General features: G+C 35.0%; 1 protein-coding gene across 1 annotated transcript in view; it reads right to left on the bottom strand.

Moving 5' to 3' along the window:
- LOC149779982 (uncharacterized) overlaps positions 1 to 14,226 on the bottom strand; it is a 91,878-nt gene that overhangs the window by 55,134 nt on the left and 22,518 nt on the right. The window contains exons 6-9 of the mRNA XM_089937377.1: positions 13,767 to 13,829; positions 12,024 to 12,318; positions 10,016 to 10,132; positions 1,510 to 1,690 (exon numbers count right to left, since the gene is read on the bottom strand). Coding sequence (XP_089793503.1) covers positions 1,510 to 1,690; positions 10,016 to 10,132; positions 12,024 to 12,318; positions 13,767 to 13,829 — 656 coding nt within the window. The remainder of the gene's footprint in view (positions 1 to 1,509; positions 1,691 to 10,015; positions 10,133 to 12,023; positions 12,319 to 13,766; positions 13,830 to 14,226) is intronic.

Below are 14,226 nucleotides of genomic sequence, written 5' to 3'. Positions count from 1 at the left end.
GAGAGGAGAGAGAAAGGAAAACAAATGGGTTGTAGAAGCATGAAGCTAAAGCAACTGCAATAGTATCATGAACATCATTTCAAACAGAAGTTACGGCAGCAGTGTCCGCAGAAATATCATCAGCAGTCACAGAATTACAATAGGAACCCTTGATCCCAAGAGTGGAGGATTCGGAGAGAGAGGATAATGAGCCTGTTTGCTGCGCCTGACCTGTTAGGTACCAACACTAATGGAGGTGATGTCGTTCAAACAAGCCCTTCCTAGGGCTACCCAAATGTCCTATTCAGGTCCACCCATGTACACAAGAAAAATATACTATTCACTGACTATCAACTTCTCTATGTTTGAGTTTCTCTGTGTATATGTGTTTGTATAAACTTAAGTGTGTATTTTTTGTTATAAAAAGCAGATTCTACCACATTTCATTTGGGTACGTGTGGTGATTTGGTCGAATAATAAAATAGGTGTATGCGTGTATAAAAATCAAATAGACCCTACTCCACTCCCTTTATGTACGTGTTTTGTTATGTGCGACAGTCAGTAAGTGTGTTAGTGGCCCGCACATAGCACATTTCCTCTAATCTGTTTTGTTTGTAAAAATGGGTGCTGGATAGTAAAGTTAGGTGTTAGATTGTAATTATGTGTATCAGTGACCCTCACATAACTCCCCTTACCATTATCCGTTTGTTTCTATGTGTTGATTTTGATTGTTAGGAATGTATGTGACACAGTAATAATAAGTGTTAATCCTCACAACTCTACCTATACTTTAAGCATAACTTACCTATAAGTTTACATATGGATGTACACTTGTGTGTGTGTGTGTGTGTGTGTGTGTGTATTTCTGTTGGTCAGTAAGGAGAAGTATTGGACAGCAAGGATGTATGATGGTCACTAATACAATGTTAGTAACCATTACCTATTCTCTACCTTTCCTCTTATGTTTGTTTTTATGCATATGTGTTTATCATGTTCTATTCCCGTAGAGTCCATTCTAACAACATTTTGAATTCACGGAATAAAAGTTCTATAACGTCTGTACATACACTATGTTCCATTCCCAAAAGGCCAGTAGTGAGATCCTAATGTTATATTTCCATAAGGCTAACAGCGACATCCTTGTTAAATGTCCATACTTGCCCATAGTGATATTCTAATGTTAAATTATCAAAAGTTCTAAAGTGACGTTTTGATAATGTTAAACTCCTTAAGGTCCATAGCGACATGACCTGTGGTGACCCCATATACTATTGCTAATGCGATAACTTGTTTGACGCTTACACTTGATATTTAGATATGACCAGTTCTGAGATCTTTATCTCATTAATAAGCTTCGAAGTCAAGTCAGGTCATCTTATACGTTTAGATGACCTTTAACACATGTTGGAATCTTATATAGTTACACTACCCAATGCAAAAACATATACTAAAGATGCAACCGATATAAGTAACCGTACATATTTTTGGAGAAAGTGTTTGTGCTGAAAGTGAATTGAATGAAACTCTAACCTTGGTCTAGGTGGTCTCTGTAGTAGCATCGCGTTCCTCCGCTTCAGAAGCAGTGCCGGGGTCTGCTGGTTCCTGACAACCTTTTTGGGCACGACGAGGAGATTCTCGCTGATCGCCTTCCGAGATACCTGGATTTTTTGGATGTCGATTTTTGGTTTTTTTAGCAGCCAGCACAACCAGTCTTCGGAAGAAATTTGTCAGCAAACAAGAAACAATACACGCAGAGATGATTTATGGAAACGGTTATAAAATGCATTTCTTCTAAAACGGTGTTTTTCTATTACTATCCATTATTCATAATTATAGACTTCTGCAATGTCATTTTTTAGGAAAAAATGAGTGGATAAAGCTAAATTAAGCTACGAGAATCGGAAACGAAACATTTTTGAAAAGTAGCATAAAGATGATACATCCATCACCAACAACAAAATACCTTTCGTTCATTTTTCAAAAAGGCAACAACACAGCACCCACAATAAATATTGTTTAGTCGTCTGCGCCCTAGATCAGCCACAAATAACATTATTTTCATTTTAGAAACCAATACTCCTAACAACAATGAAGCAAGAGCCACTGCCAAGACGTCTTTTTATTTTCAGAATCCTTCAATTATACAAGAAAACGAAAACTTTGGTGCGTGCGTCACAGCTGAGGATATCACATAATTTTTTAAAATAAAAGTCCAAGACCTAAGCATTAAAAATTCCATCGCTGATATTATAAACCTGAGGACATAAATTATAAAGCACTACCGCTCTCCCGTCTAGAAGTTCGAACGCAGCGCGCTCTGAATAGCGTCGCAGCTGGCTGTGAATAAGATTGCAGCGAGTGGTGAATAACATCTCAGCGAGTGGTGAATAACATCTCAGCGAGCGGTGAATAACATCGTGCTTATATTAAAATACTCCCTAGGTTTTTAACTGCTATGCTAGACTAATAACAAGTATAACAAATATCTAACATTTGCTAATATATATTTGGTGTCAATAAAGAGTAATACTTTTTCTCACACACACACACCAGTACCAACACTTTGTAAACTGTCATATAACGCATAACTTTTAATACATTTTGAATATTAAAATGGACTAATTAATGCTCACATGCTATTATACTGAGGTAAAGACAATTCGCTAAATTAAATCTTAAATAGTATAACGTCTGCAAATGAACAACAGTTCAATGTAGTATCGAGTTTCAAGGTCTTACGACTGTAACTTGTGATTCTATTTATATCATCTCATTGTTGTAATAAGAAACCAGTCAAAAGCATAGTACAGTAGCGAGAAGCACAGTACAGTAGAGAGAAGCACAGTACAGCAGCGAGCACTGATAACTGTAAGCGAACAAGAGAAGAAGCAGACCCTAAAGTTTAAACTCTTTATGTGCGTATCACATTTCAAGATTTTGACGAAATATCAAACACTCAAAATGAACCTGTACAGTCTGTAGACAATTGTGAATTAGATTGCTATTTAAAAAAATATACCGATAACCTATATTCTGCTATGATCTATAAACTGTACAATCAGAATATGGAGCAAACATTTTGTACTTGCAGGGGTATAATATGGATGTTTCTTGGGCCGATCCTCATATTAGGATGGGACAAGCAATAGGCATATAAACCGATTTTAATCAAATTGGTTTTTTTTCTTCATTTGAGGTGGATAATAGCTACGTGCCAACATTCTTCATTTATATATATATATATATATATATATATATATATATATATATATATATATATATATATATATATATATATATATATATATATATATATATATATATATATATATATATATATATATATATATATATATATATATATATATATATATATATATATATATATATATATATATATATATATAACAACCTTGTGTGACGATAATACACGAACAAGTTATTATGTCTATCCTTCAGAAAACCAGAGTGCTTCGACTTAATTCCAGGTTGTGGACAGAAGATGGAAAGACCACGTGACGAAAAATCAGTTGTATCTTTTTTTAAAAAGGATCAAAGAAATTCTATCCGGTATAGTAATACATGGAGATTCTAAAAGATAATGGGCTAGAATAATAATAATAATGATAATAATAATAGTAATAATATGTAATTACTTGAGTATAAATTATCACAAGATAAAAAATGATGACTGGCGGTAATTTCGATAAGACTGCAATGATAAACTTCGATGTCATCATCGAAAGTAGTAAATGGGTATCAGGTATTTTTCTTTTTAAAATTATTAATATTGTATGTTTAGGTGTGGTTTAAATGTACTAATACTGTACGTTTAGGTGTGGTTTAAATGTATCAATACTGTACGTTTAGGTGTGGTTTAAATGTATCAATACTGTCCGTTTAGGTGTGGTTTAAATGTATTAATACTGTAAGTTTAGGTGTGGTTTAAATGTATTAATACTGTAAGTTTAGGTGTGGTTTAAATGTATTAATACTGTAAGTTCAGGTGTGGTTTAAATGTATCAATACCGTACGTTTAGGTGTGGTTTAAATGTATCAATACTGTACGTTTAGATGTGGTTTAAATGTATCAATACTGTACGTTTAGGTGTGGTTTAAATGTATCAATACTGTCCGTTTAGGTGTGGTTTAAATGTATTAATACTGTAAGTTTAGGTGTGGTTTAAATGTATTAATACTGTACGTTTAGGTGTGGTTTAAATGTATTGATACTGTAAGTTTAGGTATGGTTTAAATGTATTAATACTGTAAGTTTAGGTGTGGTTTAACTGTATTATTACTGTACGTTTAGGTGTGTTTTAAATGTATTAATAATGTACGTTTAGGTGTGTTTTAAATGTATTAATACTGTACGTTTTGGTGTGGTTTAAATGTATCAATACTGTACGTTTAGGTGTGGTTTAAATGTATTAATACTGTAAGTTTAGGTGTGGTTTAAATGTATTAATACTGTACGTTTAGGTGTGGTTTAAATGTATTAATACTGTACGTTTAGGTGTGGTTTAAATGAATTAATACTGTAAGTTTAGGTGTGGTTTAAATGTATTAATACTGTACGTTTGGGTGTGGTTTAAATGAATTAATACTGTAAGTTTAGGTGTGGTTTAAATGTATTAATACTGTACGTTTAGGTTTGGTTTAAATGAATTAATACTGTAAGTTTAGGTGTGGTCACAAACAACTACTGGTGTGCTAATACATGAATTTTGTTACTTTTGGAAGTATGATAAAAGTTTTAAACTTTCTGCCTTTACAACGGATGAAGATGATAAAATACTATTCACGGGAATTAAAATAAAAGCAGTTACTGAAAAGAATTAAAACTTCGAAATACACAAAGATTGGTGAATAAACCGGAGCATACGACGAATTTAATTAGATCTAATCGTCACGAGATATACAATACGACGTAAAGCAAATCAAGCATTCGCCATGTTTCTTATGTTCTTGTTTTTCTCTGCCATTCTTGACTGTTTATGTTAAATCGTTACTTTTTGTAATTTAGACAAAGTGTTAGTTTTGGCAGTCAGTTTAGTTTCCAACTTAATCACACTAGCTTAAAAAAATACATCAGCTTGAGTTTCAAAACCCATGAAGTAAAATATAATGTTTGTGACATACCTTATTAATTAATTATTTTTCCCATTTATTTATCTGCAATCGTTATTATGTGAAATATGAAAATATTCCACATTATGCTACTTTTTCTTACATCTGTACTATGATTTTCCAGAAATTCCCATCACACTATGCTCTATATGGTTACAGGTAACTAATTTTTCTATGAGCAACGGAACCAGTCTATGTGTGGTGGCATCTTAAATACCGTATTTAAAAAGAATAAATGTCCCTGATTGACTGAACATAGGTACCAGAAAAATTAACGCATCTTTTTCAAGGAAACTCACTATTGGGTAAACAATTCGTAATAATAGGTTTGAACTTAAAATCATTGTCATTCTATCACTTTCGCTTCACATGTTGTAAACGGGGAAATCTCAGAGGTATTTATAGTGAGCACCCACATGAAAATCAACGAGCCATTCAGAATTTCATTTCATCATTTTAAACGCTTCTTATTGCATAAGTAGTTCACATGGTGTCAATGTGATTTGCAGATCTTACCACAAAAGTATTGAAATATGTTCAGATGCTAACATTACGCAGTGTGGTAATCAAATTACTTGGCTGTGTCCATATATGTTCACTGTATCATCATTATCAATAATGTTTAATGGTCTAAGCATAAAATAAGTTTATATGTGGAGTATATTTGCAACTCGGTTTATTAATGTGCTGTATTAACTTTGTATAAAGCTACGTACCCAATTTAATGTGCTAAAATTAGATGCCGGATGTCGGTAAGGCGTGTAGCTTGTTATTTCTATAAATCTTAAGTCTGCTTTTCATTTGTGTAAAGCTTACTATTTTATTTTAATTTCTAAATCTTATCAATTTTGAACTATATAAAAATGGCTGGTAGACATTCATCCATAAGTCCAGTACAGATTAAGAACCTTACGATTATCTAAATTAAAGGGACACATGCGGTATTCGCAGCAGACTGTGCTCATTTCCAGATAGGAAAGCGGTCGGGCTAAATAAATTATATTATAAGGGGTATATCCTCAGAGCTGATTGCTATTCAGGTTCATTGAATGTCGTTTAAAATTTAATATACGTACCTGAGCTAAGATGCATACAGCCAACAATTTCATTTTATTATGTGCTTGAAACTAAAACAAGACATGTTTGTTGTCTTTGGTTCATTGTTATTGGGGTTTTTTTTAATTATCTTGTTAGGTGATATGGTGTCGGTTTTTGAAAAATGAAAACTAAGGTGATTTGGGGATTACTTATAATCTCTACAATATGTATAGTGGGTGCAGTGGTGATGGGTTTTGAACAAATTATGTTGTCTCGTGGATGGTAGAGTAAAGATTTGTAATGAAAATGTGTTTTGTGTCTGATCTAGGACGCCTCGCCTCCAATGTACACTTGGGAGTGATTTCTGTTCAGCCCCGATTTACCCGCGTAGCATTTGCATGCAATTAACTTTTTGTCAGGTCACAACAACTACATCAGATGACGCCATCCCCATCTTTAATATATTCATGGACATTTTAGGTAAAATAGTTATGACATGTCACAAGGCAAAAATTGCTACATGTCTCAAGGAGAGGCGAATAATGATTTTGTGCCATTTTTCAGAATATTGTTAACAAATGTTAAACATAAACAGTAATAAAACATAATAGGAGGCCTAAATTCGTTAGAGTAGAGTTAAAAGACAATACATTTTTTGTTAGAACAGGGTTAAAAATAAAATGAAATATTTCTTATAACAGTGTTAAAAGACAATAATATATTTGTTAGAACAGGGTTGAAACATAATGCTATATTTTTTTAGAGAAGATTTAAACCTTAAATCAGATTCAAGTTGCTGCACTCTTCTCAGTTTTTCAACAGACTGATTATATTCATTTATAGCAATTTATCTTGTATACAAGGCTAACTATATGGTCAGAAGTCTATAAATTTGCTCAAATGGACCTTGGTCTCGAAAGAGGTGGGTACTATAATTTGGACGTGAGTAGAATGTTTTCAAATTAAACAAGAGTTCAAAATGTTTCTGGTCTATCTCAGCTGACTTGGATAAGAAGAGTGTTACATTAAGGATATAGTTCATAATAAGATTCATCAAGATCGGAATAGCTTTAGAGATACGACCTCTAGCATGGTAGCAGGAGCAGCCAATCAAAAGATTAAAACTTCATCACGTGTGTATGTCGTTCTTCATCGAACACATTCAAGACCTTGAAGATATAATCCGCTTAGTAAGTCTAATTTACAACCTGACCAGTAATGCACCTCTAGAATCATATGAAACTTGATTAAAAACCTGACCAAAAATACAACCTCTAGAATAATAAGCCCTTGATTAAAAACCTGACCAAAAATACAGCCTCTAGAATAATAAGCCCTTGATTAAAAACCTGACCAAAAATACAACCTCTAGAATAATAAGCCAAGCCCTTGATTAAAAACCTGACGAGTAATGCACCTCTAGAATCATATGAAACTTGATTAAAACCTGACCAAAAATACAGCCTCTAGAATGATAAGAAGTTCAGACAGACCGAAACAAGAACACACCATTGCTATGCGTAATTCTCACTAATAATCAAAACAGCCATACATCTCTGTGAAATAAATTTATATATAAACTTTAATCAAAATATGATCAGATATTTGACTTTAGAGTTGTAATAATCTCAACAAATCCGATACAAGATTACATTATTAATATGCAGGGATGCTACTAGTCACCAAATTGATCAAAGGTGATACAAGTCGATATAATTCGTTTGATAAAATTATATAAAACACAACCTCCAGATTTGTCTGATAATAAATCCAACTCGCACTCGAACACATCAAACCTCGAACTCGTCACCTATCATAATACCGTTAGTATGCCTAGATCTCGATCATAATCAGATTTGTCTGAGGTTCTAATAAGGTAAGCTTACATATCAAGTTTGATCTGACTCGGATCAAAATATTGACTCCAAGTGGCTAAAGGCTCAGGTTACAATCTACAGTTTGTATTTTCTCGAGGGGTGAATTTCTAAACAAAAAGTGAATCCCTACAATAACAATAGAACCACGTGTTCGGATCAAAATATGGACTCCAAGTGGCAAAAAGTTCAGGTTACGATCTACAGTTTGTATTTTCTCGAGGGGTGAATTTCTAAACAAAAAGTAAATCCGTACAATAACTATCGGACCACGTGTTATTTAAAGTAAAATTCAAGAACACGCATGTGGGAGTGAAGCGGTTTTATTTAAATATACAGAATATACCATGTGACGATGATATTTAGGTCAGATGGTAAGCACGGGATTGGAATGCAAAACTATGGACTAACGGTGATTGTTTTCACAGGTATTATAAAGCAACAATTTGTATCAAATGTTTGAGATGCAAATGACAAAGATTAACTGTTCAAATGTTCTTAAGAGTTTGTATCCAAACAGGATATTTCAGGTACTTCAATTTGCGTGTGAGCGTTATGTGTGGTAACATTCGTTTGTCGGAACAGTGACAGAAAAAAATACAGAATTTCAGTTATTTTCCACGTATTTAAAGGACTGAGGAATAGGTTTTTACTTGAAATTAAGATTAAACCATAAGCCAGACAGATAAAGAATTATATTATGGATTGGAAGAGACAGAATAAGCCGCCCAATATCGGACAATTTTCACCGGAATAGACTGAACGTTATATAGATGACTTATGAGCAAGGAGTGACATTTTCTGAAGTCTGAGGAGCGAATCAGATGACTATTCACCTCATTAATATGCACAGGTGGCGCTCATCACCGAACTCGATTAAAATCTTAATGATATCAGCAAGCACCACTTTTGATCTGATGACACGTCGCTTCAGCAATACGTATAGTTTTCCCCCGTTATGAAACATATTCAAAATCAAACAGAACTTGGCTACCATACTAAATTTGATCCAAATGTTATCAGAACTAAGGCATCTAGAGTGTTACGAACGCAGCCAATCAGATGCATGAACATTAATATGCCGGGATGGCCTCCATAAGTTAACTAGGTATTAGCATTGATCAAATTTGATCTGAAATGAAGTTTCCGTAGTGTTCGTGAGCTCAGCCCATTATATGCAAGGATGTCTAGCTAATACGCGTATTGCAGGGTCATAATCCATCACAGCCAACTAAAAGCAAGGATGCCTCACTAATACGTGTAGATCTTAGCCATAATCCATCACAGCCAATTAATAGCAAAGATGTCTCACTGATACGCGTACATCTTAGTCATAATCCATCACAGCCAACCACATGTAAGGATGCCTCACTAATACGTGTACATCTTAGCCATAATCCATCACAGCCAACTAAAAGCAAAGATGCCTCACTAATACGTGTAGATCTTAGCCATAATCCATCACAGCCAACTAATAGCAAAGATGTCTCACTAATACGCGAAAGTCTTAGTCATAATCCATCACACCAACTAAAAGCAAGGATGCCTCACTGATACAAGTACTTCTTAGTCATAATTCATCACAGCCAACAATATATAAGGATGCCTTACTAATACGAGTAAATCTTGGCCATAATCCATCATAGTCAATCCGATCAGATATGACGATTCTGGACTGCTTACAAGCAAGTATTTAAACACGGACGACCGACGCAGGACCATACGTGAAGCTCACTTGGTCCATGTTAATGTGAGCTAAAATGCAGAAGAGTCTTTTCTGCAAAATGAAAGGAGCGTACGAGGATATGTTCCGTGATCGGATATAATAATCCGTGAAACGGCATTATGAAAGGTATCGAACCGCTGTCCACAATGAACGTTTCCGAAACAATGCATGTTTAGTATTTGCCTGATTAGGCTTACAAACAACACTTATATCCGATCACTGCCGTCAACTTTATGTAACTTAAAATTGCAGGTAGACCTGACATTACCGTTTCTGACGGCTGGTTGTTGTTTGCGAATATGTAGACTCCCACCGTAATCGCCATGAAGAGAGTCCAAAAGAACATCGATGCCAGGGACGACCTGGGGACCCATGCCTTTGCTTCCTAGATACGAAATGGATAAATACAAAAATAAGATTGGTCCATTATGCTGAAACGACATCATATTCCGTCACATATGCAATGAATCAGATAAATAAAGTAGCGGAAAGGAAAATTACTATATGAACAAAATAAACACAGAAATCGACTGCATTTTACAATTACTCCTTATATGGTGTAATCATGCGAACCACTAATTTGTGCTAGTTCTTGGCATCACCTGAGTGGGAATTTCAACGTGTATTCTTCGGCAACAACTAACCCATCACCTGGATTACTGATCTGCTTACATTTTATGAAATGCGTATGATTATAGAACATTAACATGAAGGCTGCAGTCCGTTTTCCTGCATGAAAATAAAACAAGAACAAAGTAAAGTGTGAATTGTTTTAAATATTTGTTATTGGAATAAAACTTCAAAACTATAGATGGAGACAATTTCCGAAATCCAAACTTTTATATTCTCTGTGAAAATATGAGATTTGACCTTCACCTATTCCGCCGCTACCAGAGATCCGAGATCTGAAAGGTTCGTTGTCATGAATATTGTAATATCTATCATATATGATCACGTTGTTAAATCGGTGTTGAAGAAGACCAGGTTACAAGTAAATACATCGCACCTCCATCCTCCCCAATTATGCCCTAAAATTTCCCCACCTACATGCAATGTCTAGGATCCGAAACATTCGTTGTCGTCTGCTCTTACTTGTAAAACGCCATACTGGATATTAGAGGTACACGGTATTACCGGTATACCTATTGACCGCGGTATTTGTTTTAGGTGAAACGTTCTACGGTACTTTTACACTTTACCGGTACGCCGGTTGTTTCCGTCAGTAAGGAATTACGGAAATTCCCAAGGTACCTTGTTATAGCCAGTAGCGTCACTAGGGTTGGTGTCACCTAGAGGCGGTAACTCATGAAGTGACCCCTATGGACCTCCTTCCGTAACAGACCATACACACTCCTTAGTAATGTCATTTTGGTGTCACCCCCTCTGATGGTTCTCACCCGGTGCGGTCCGTACCCCCCGCACCCCTCTAGTGACACCACTAGTTAGACCATCATGATATTAACAGCGCATTTTCATTATTCATGACGAAATTGTTCAAAAAGGCATCTTTCTCACAAAATGATTTATCTATCACAAATTAATGGTGAATATCACAAACACAATTATATCATGATCCTTTAATAACAAGTTTGACACGTGTCACGTATGCCAACTGGGGGGCCAAATAGGATGTTTTGAAATATATTCGGACCAAATCTAATAATCCATATATGTTGTTATTTGTATCTGTACTTAGCTTTATTCCATGAATGTAGTTTGTAGTTTAAGCTAATGGTCATTTGTAAACAAATGTTTATATAGCTAACTTTCGTCCTTGGTTGTGGGTTGCACTTTAAGATTATATTTGTAAACATGCTGACATGGACTTTTGTCCTTAGAAAGTTCAGGATATGGCTCACATCTTTGTCCTGTTAATGTGTCCATACACGTATAAGGTTCTGATAAACACATTTATTCATTCCTATTTTAATATTAATCTAGTGGAATCATTTTGTTATATTCTTTTATATTATTTCAAGCATTCATTTGGATTATAACGTCCTAAATAACTTTTATTTGGGATCATTGAGGACTCATTCAAAGACATTATGGATTATATCATTGTGATACATCAAGACTATTGGTACATCAACACATTCAAGATTCTTAGAATTCATTCGGAACATTCTATATTTTTTGGACTTGTGACAGAATATTTAGGCTTATTTATTATTTAATTCAAAATACTCTTAAGTTCCTCTAAAGTTTTCACTTTTCAACTTAGAAAACTAAATTATTTGTTTATTTTACTTAACTTGTTGGCTTTGCTAACTCACCATACTCCGTGCAAAGAACAGCAAATTCCAGGGCTCTCCACATCTGCTCCTTCAACAGATCGGTGTGGTCCTGTTTGGAGGACTTCGTTTTATTAGGGATTCTGGAATTGTCACTGTCGTAGAATCCATGGGAGAGATGGCAACTAGGAACGTCTGTTCTCCCCTGAGCACGATTTTCCACGTTGAAAGAGTACATTGGATTGGACACATTGTCTGCAGTCTGGTCTACCGATAAACCCGCCTGTTGCTTTTGCTTTTGTTCGTAAGTCAGGATAGAGGAATTTTCCGTTTCCCGCTGATAGAGAGAGACACGGATATATCACATTGATCGGACTTGTAGAAAACAAACTCGACACAGAGATCTAGTGAAGTCAAGTCATAAAAAAGGGTATCTGAGGAGTTGTTGCGACATTTATTGAATCAAGGTTACTATAAAATAAAATACGCGGCAATGAAGGCCGAACTGAAATAAAATGCAATGACCTGTTAAAGATAAAGATAAGGAAAAGATTGACCGAATATCGGTTATCCTGACATAACATGCAAACCCCCCCCCCCCCTTTAAAATCATTCAGAAAGACTGGCCCATCGAGAAATTGTTTGACACGCTAAAATTAATCCTCCTAAACAAACTTGTACTAGACAACCGAAGATCGAAAAACCGAAAACATCACAGTTTTAGCATACTTGGGCCCTGTGGTTATAAAAGTTACAATTTTTTTTTAGCATATAGAAGGAAAAAACACATTTTCTAACACAGTGATGAGCGAAAATAGCTGAACATACGTGGTATAAAATAAATAAAAAACATGCATAATATAGAAGGTAAATTAGTCCCATCAAATATTAGATTTCCGGTCTTCAGTATATCTACATTAAATGACCAATGTTCTGAGATCTCCTTGGATGACAAAGAAGTTGGATAGAAGTCCATTATTAGAACAATTCTCTTCCCAATCTCCCACACTAACTGCAATTTTCCACAACCGCAAATGTAGCTCCAAAACCAGGAAAGAAAAAGAATCATACTGGATACTCCACCTTAGAATACTGAAGCCAATCGACTTAAAATATAAAAAAATGCTCCAAACCGGCACCACAAGCAAATAAAATAAAATAACATCATTATATCTTTAGAGCCAAAATTTGTCAATTACATAATTAGTTCGTTTTGCTCGTAATTCATTCAGTTACCTTGAAATACTACTTTTAGTAGTTCCTGTTGGAATTATCATTTTCTTCTGGTTAGTGTTAATAAAGAGACAATGAATTATCCAGGATAAAATCTACGGCTACATCACTTTAAATTCTGAACGTCCTCAGGAATTATTCCGGGGGGTGGGGGTATAATCGGGGAGAGCAAAACCAAACTTCAAGGGATATATTTTATACTGCAAGGTTGGCTTCGTTTAATCTGATGGTGAGGGGCATGGGTAGATGAGGCCGGTGTTCTAGAGAGGAAAAGTGTTTCATTTCTCACTCTGTCATGTCCTGGGATTATAAAGAGTTCTCACATTCAGACTCAGTCACAGCTCATGGTTCGTCACTCATCTGATGATAGCTAATAAAAGGTGAAAATTCGGAAAGGAGTCTGATTGAGAATTGTAATATTGGGGCCATGACTATCCGCAAATAATCAGGTATCATACTTGTATTCCTTACTCCTTTACTGTCCGCCACCTTAACTGTCTTTCCTACGTGAACACTTTCACAGAGATTCCTATGGCATGACAATATACGTACCAGTCTGTTAAGAAATGTTTTCCTGTCTGCCTTTATGTAGGATTGCATTGGTTCCCAGAGTGCCTGAAGTCAAAGATAATTGGGAGAGGATGTTTAATTTGGCAATGCATACATATCTCACAAAAACAATTTCAATTCAAACATAAATATTCTGAATTATACCTCTATATAATTAGTTTAGTAAAAGTTAGAATTTGATATGGACGCATGATTTTGTATGAACTATTACGATTCAACGTACACACGGATTGATATAGACACGTGTTTTTGTATGGACGGTTAGAATTCATTGTATACACGATTTGATATCGACGCGTGTTTCCGTATGAGCGATTATGAATAAATTTTTACACGATTTGATAATGGACGCGTTTTTCCGAACGAACGGTTTGGATTCAATGTATAAAAGATTTCATATGGACGTGTATTTTCGTATGAACGGTTTGGATTCAGTGTATAC

This window comes from Sinohyriopsis cumingii, chromosome 16, assembly GCF_028554795.1.
Source record: "Sinohyriopsis cumingii isolate HCF-2022 chromosome 16, ASM2855479v2, whole genome shotgun sequence".
Lineage (NCBI taxonomy): Eukaryota > Metazoa > Mollusca > Bivalvia > Unionida > Unionidae > Sinohyriopsis > Sinohyriopsis cumingii.
Note: the sequence above shows the minus strand (reverse complement) of the source record. Positions and strands in the feature narration are given on the sequence as shown.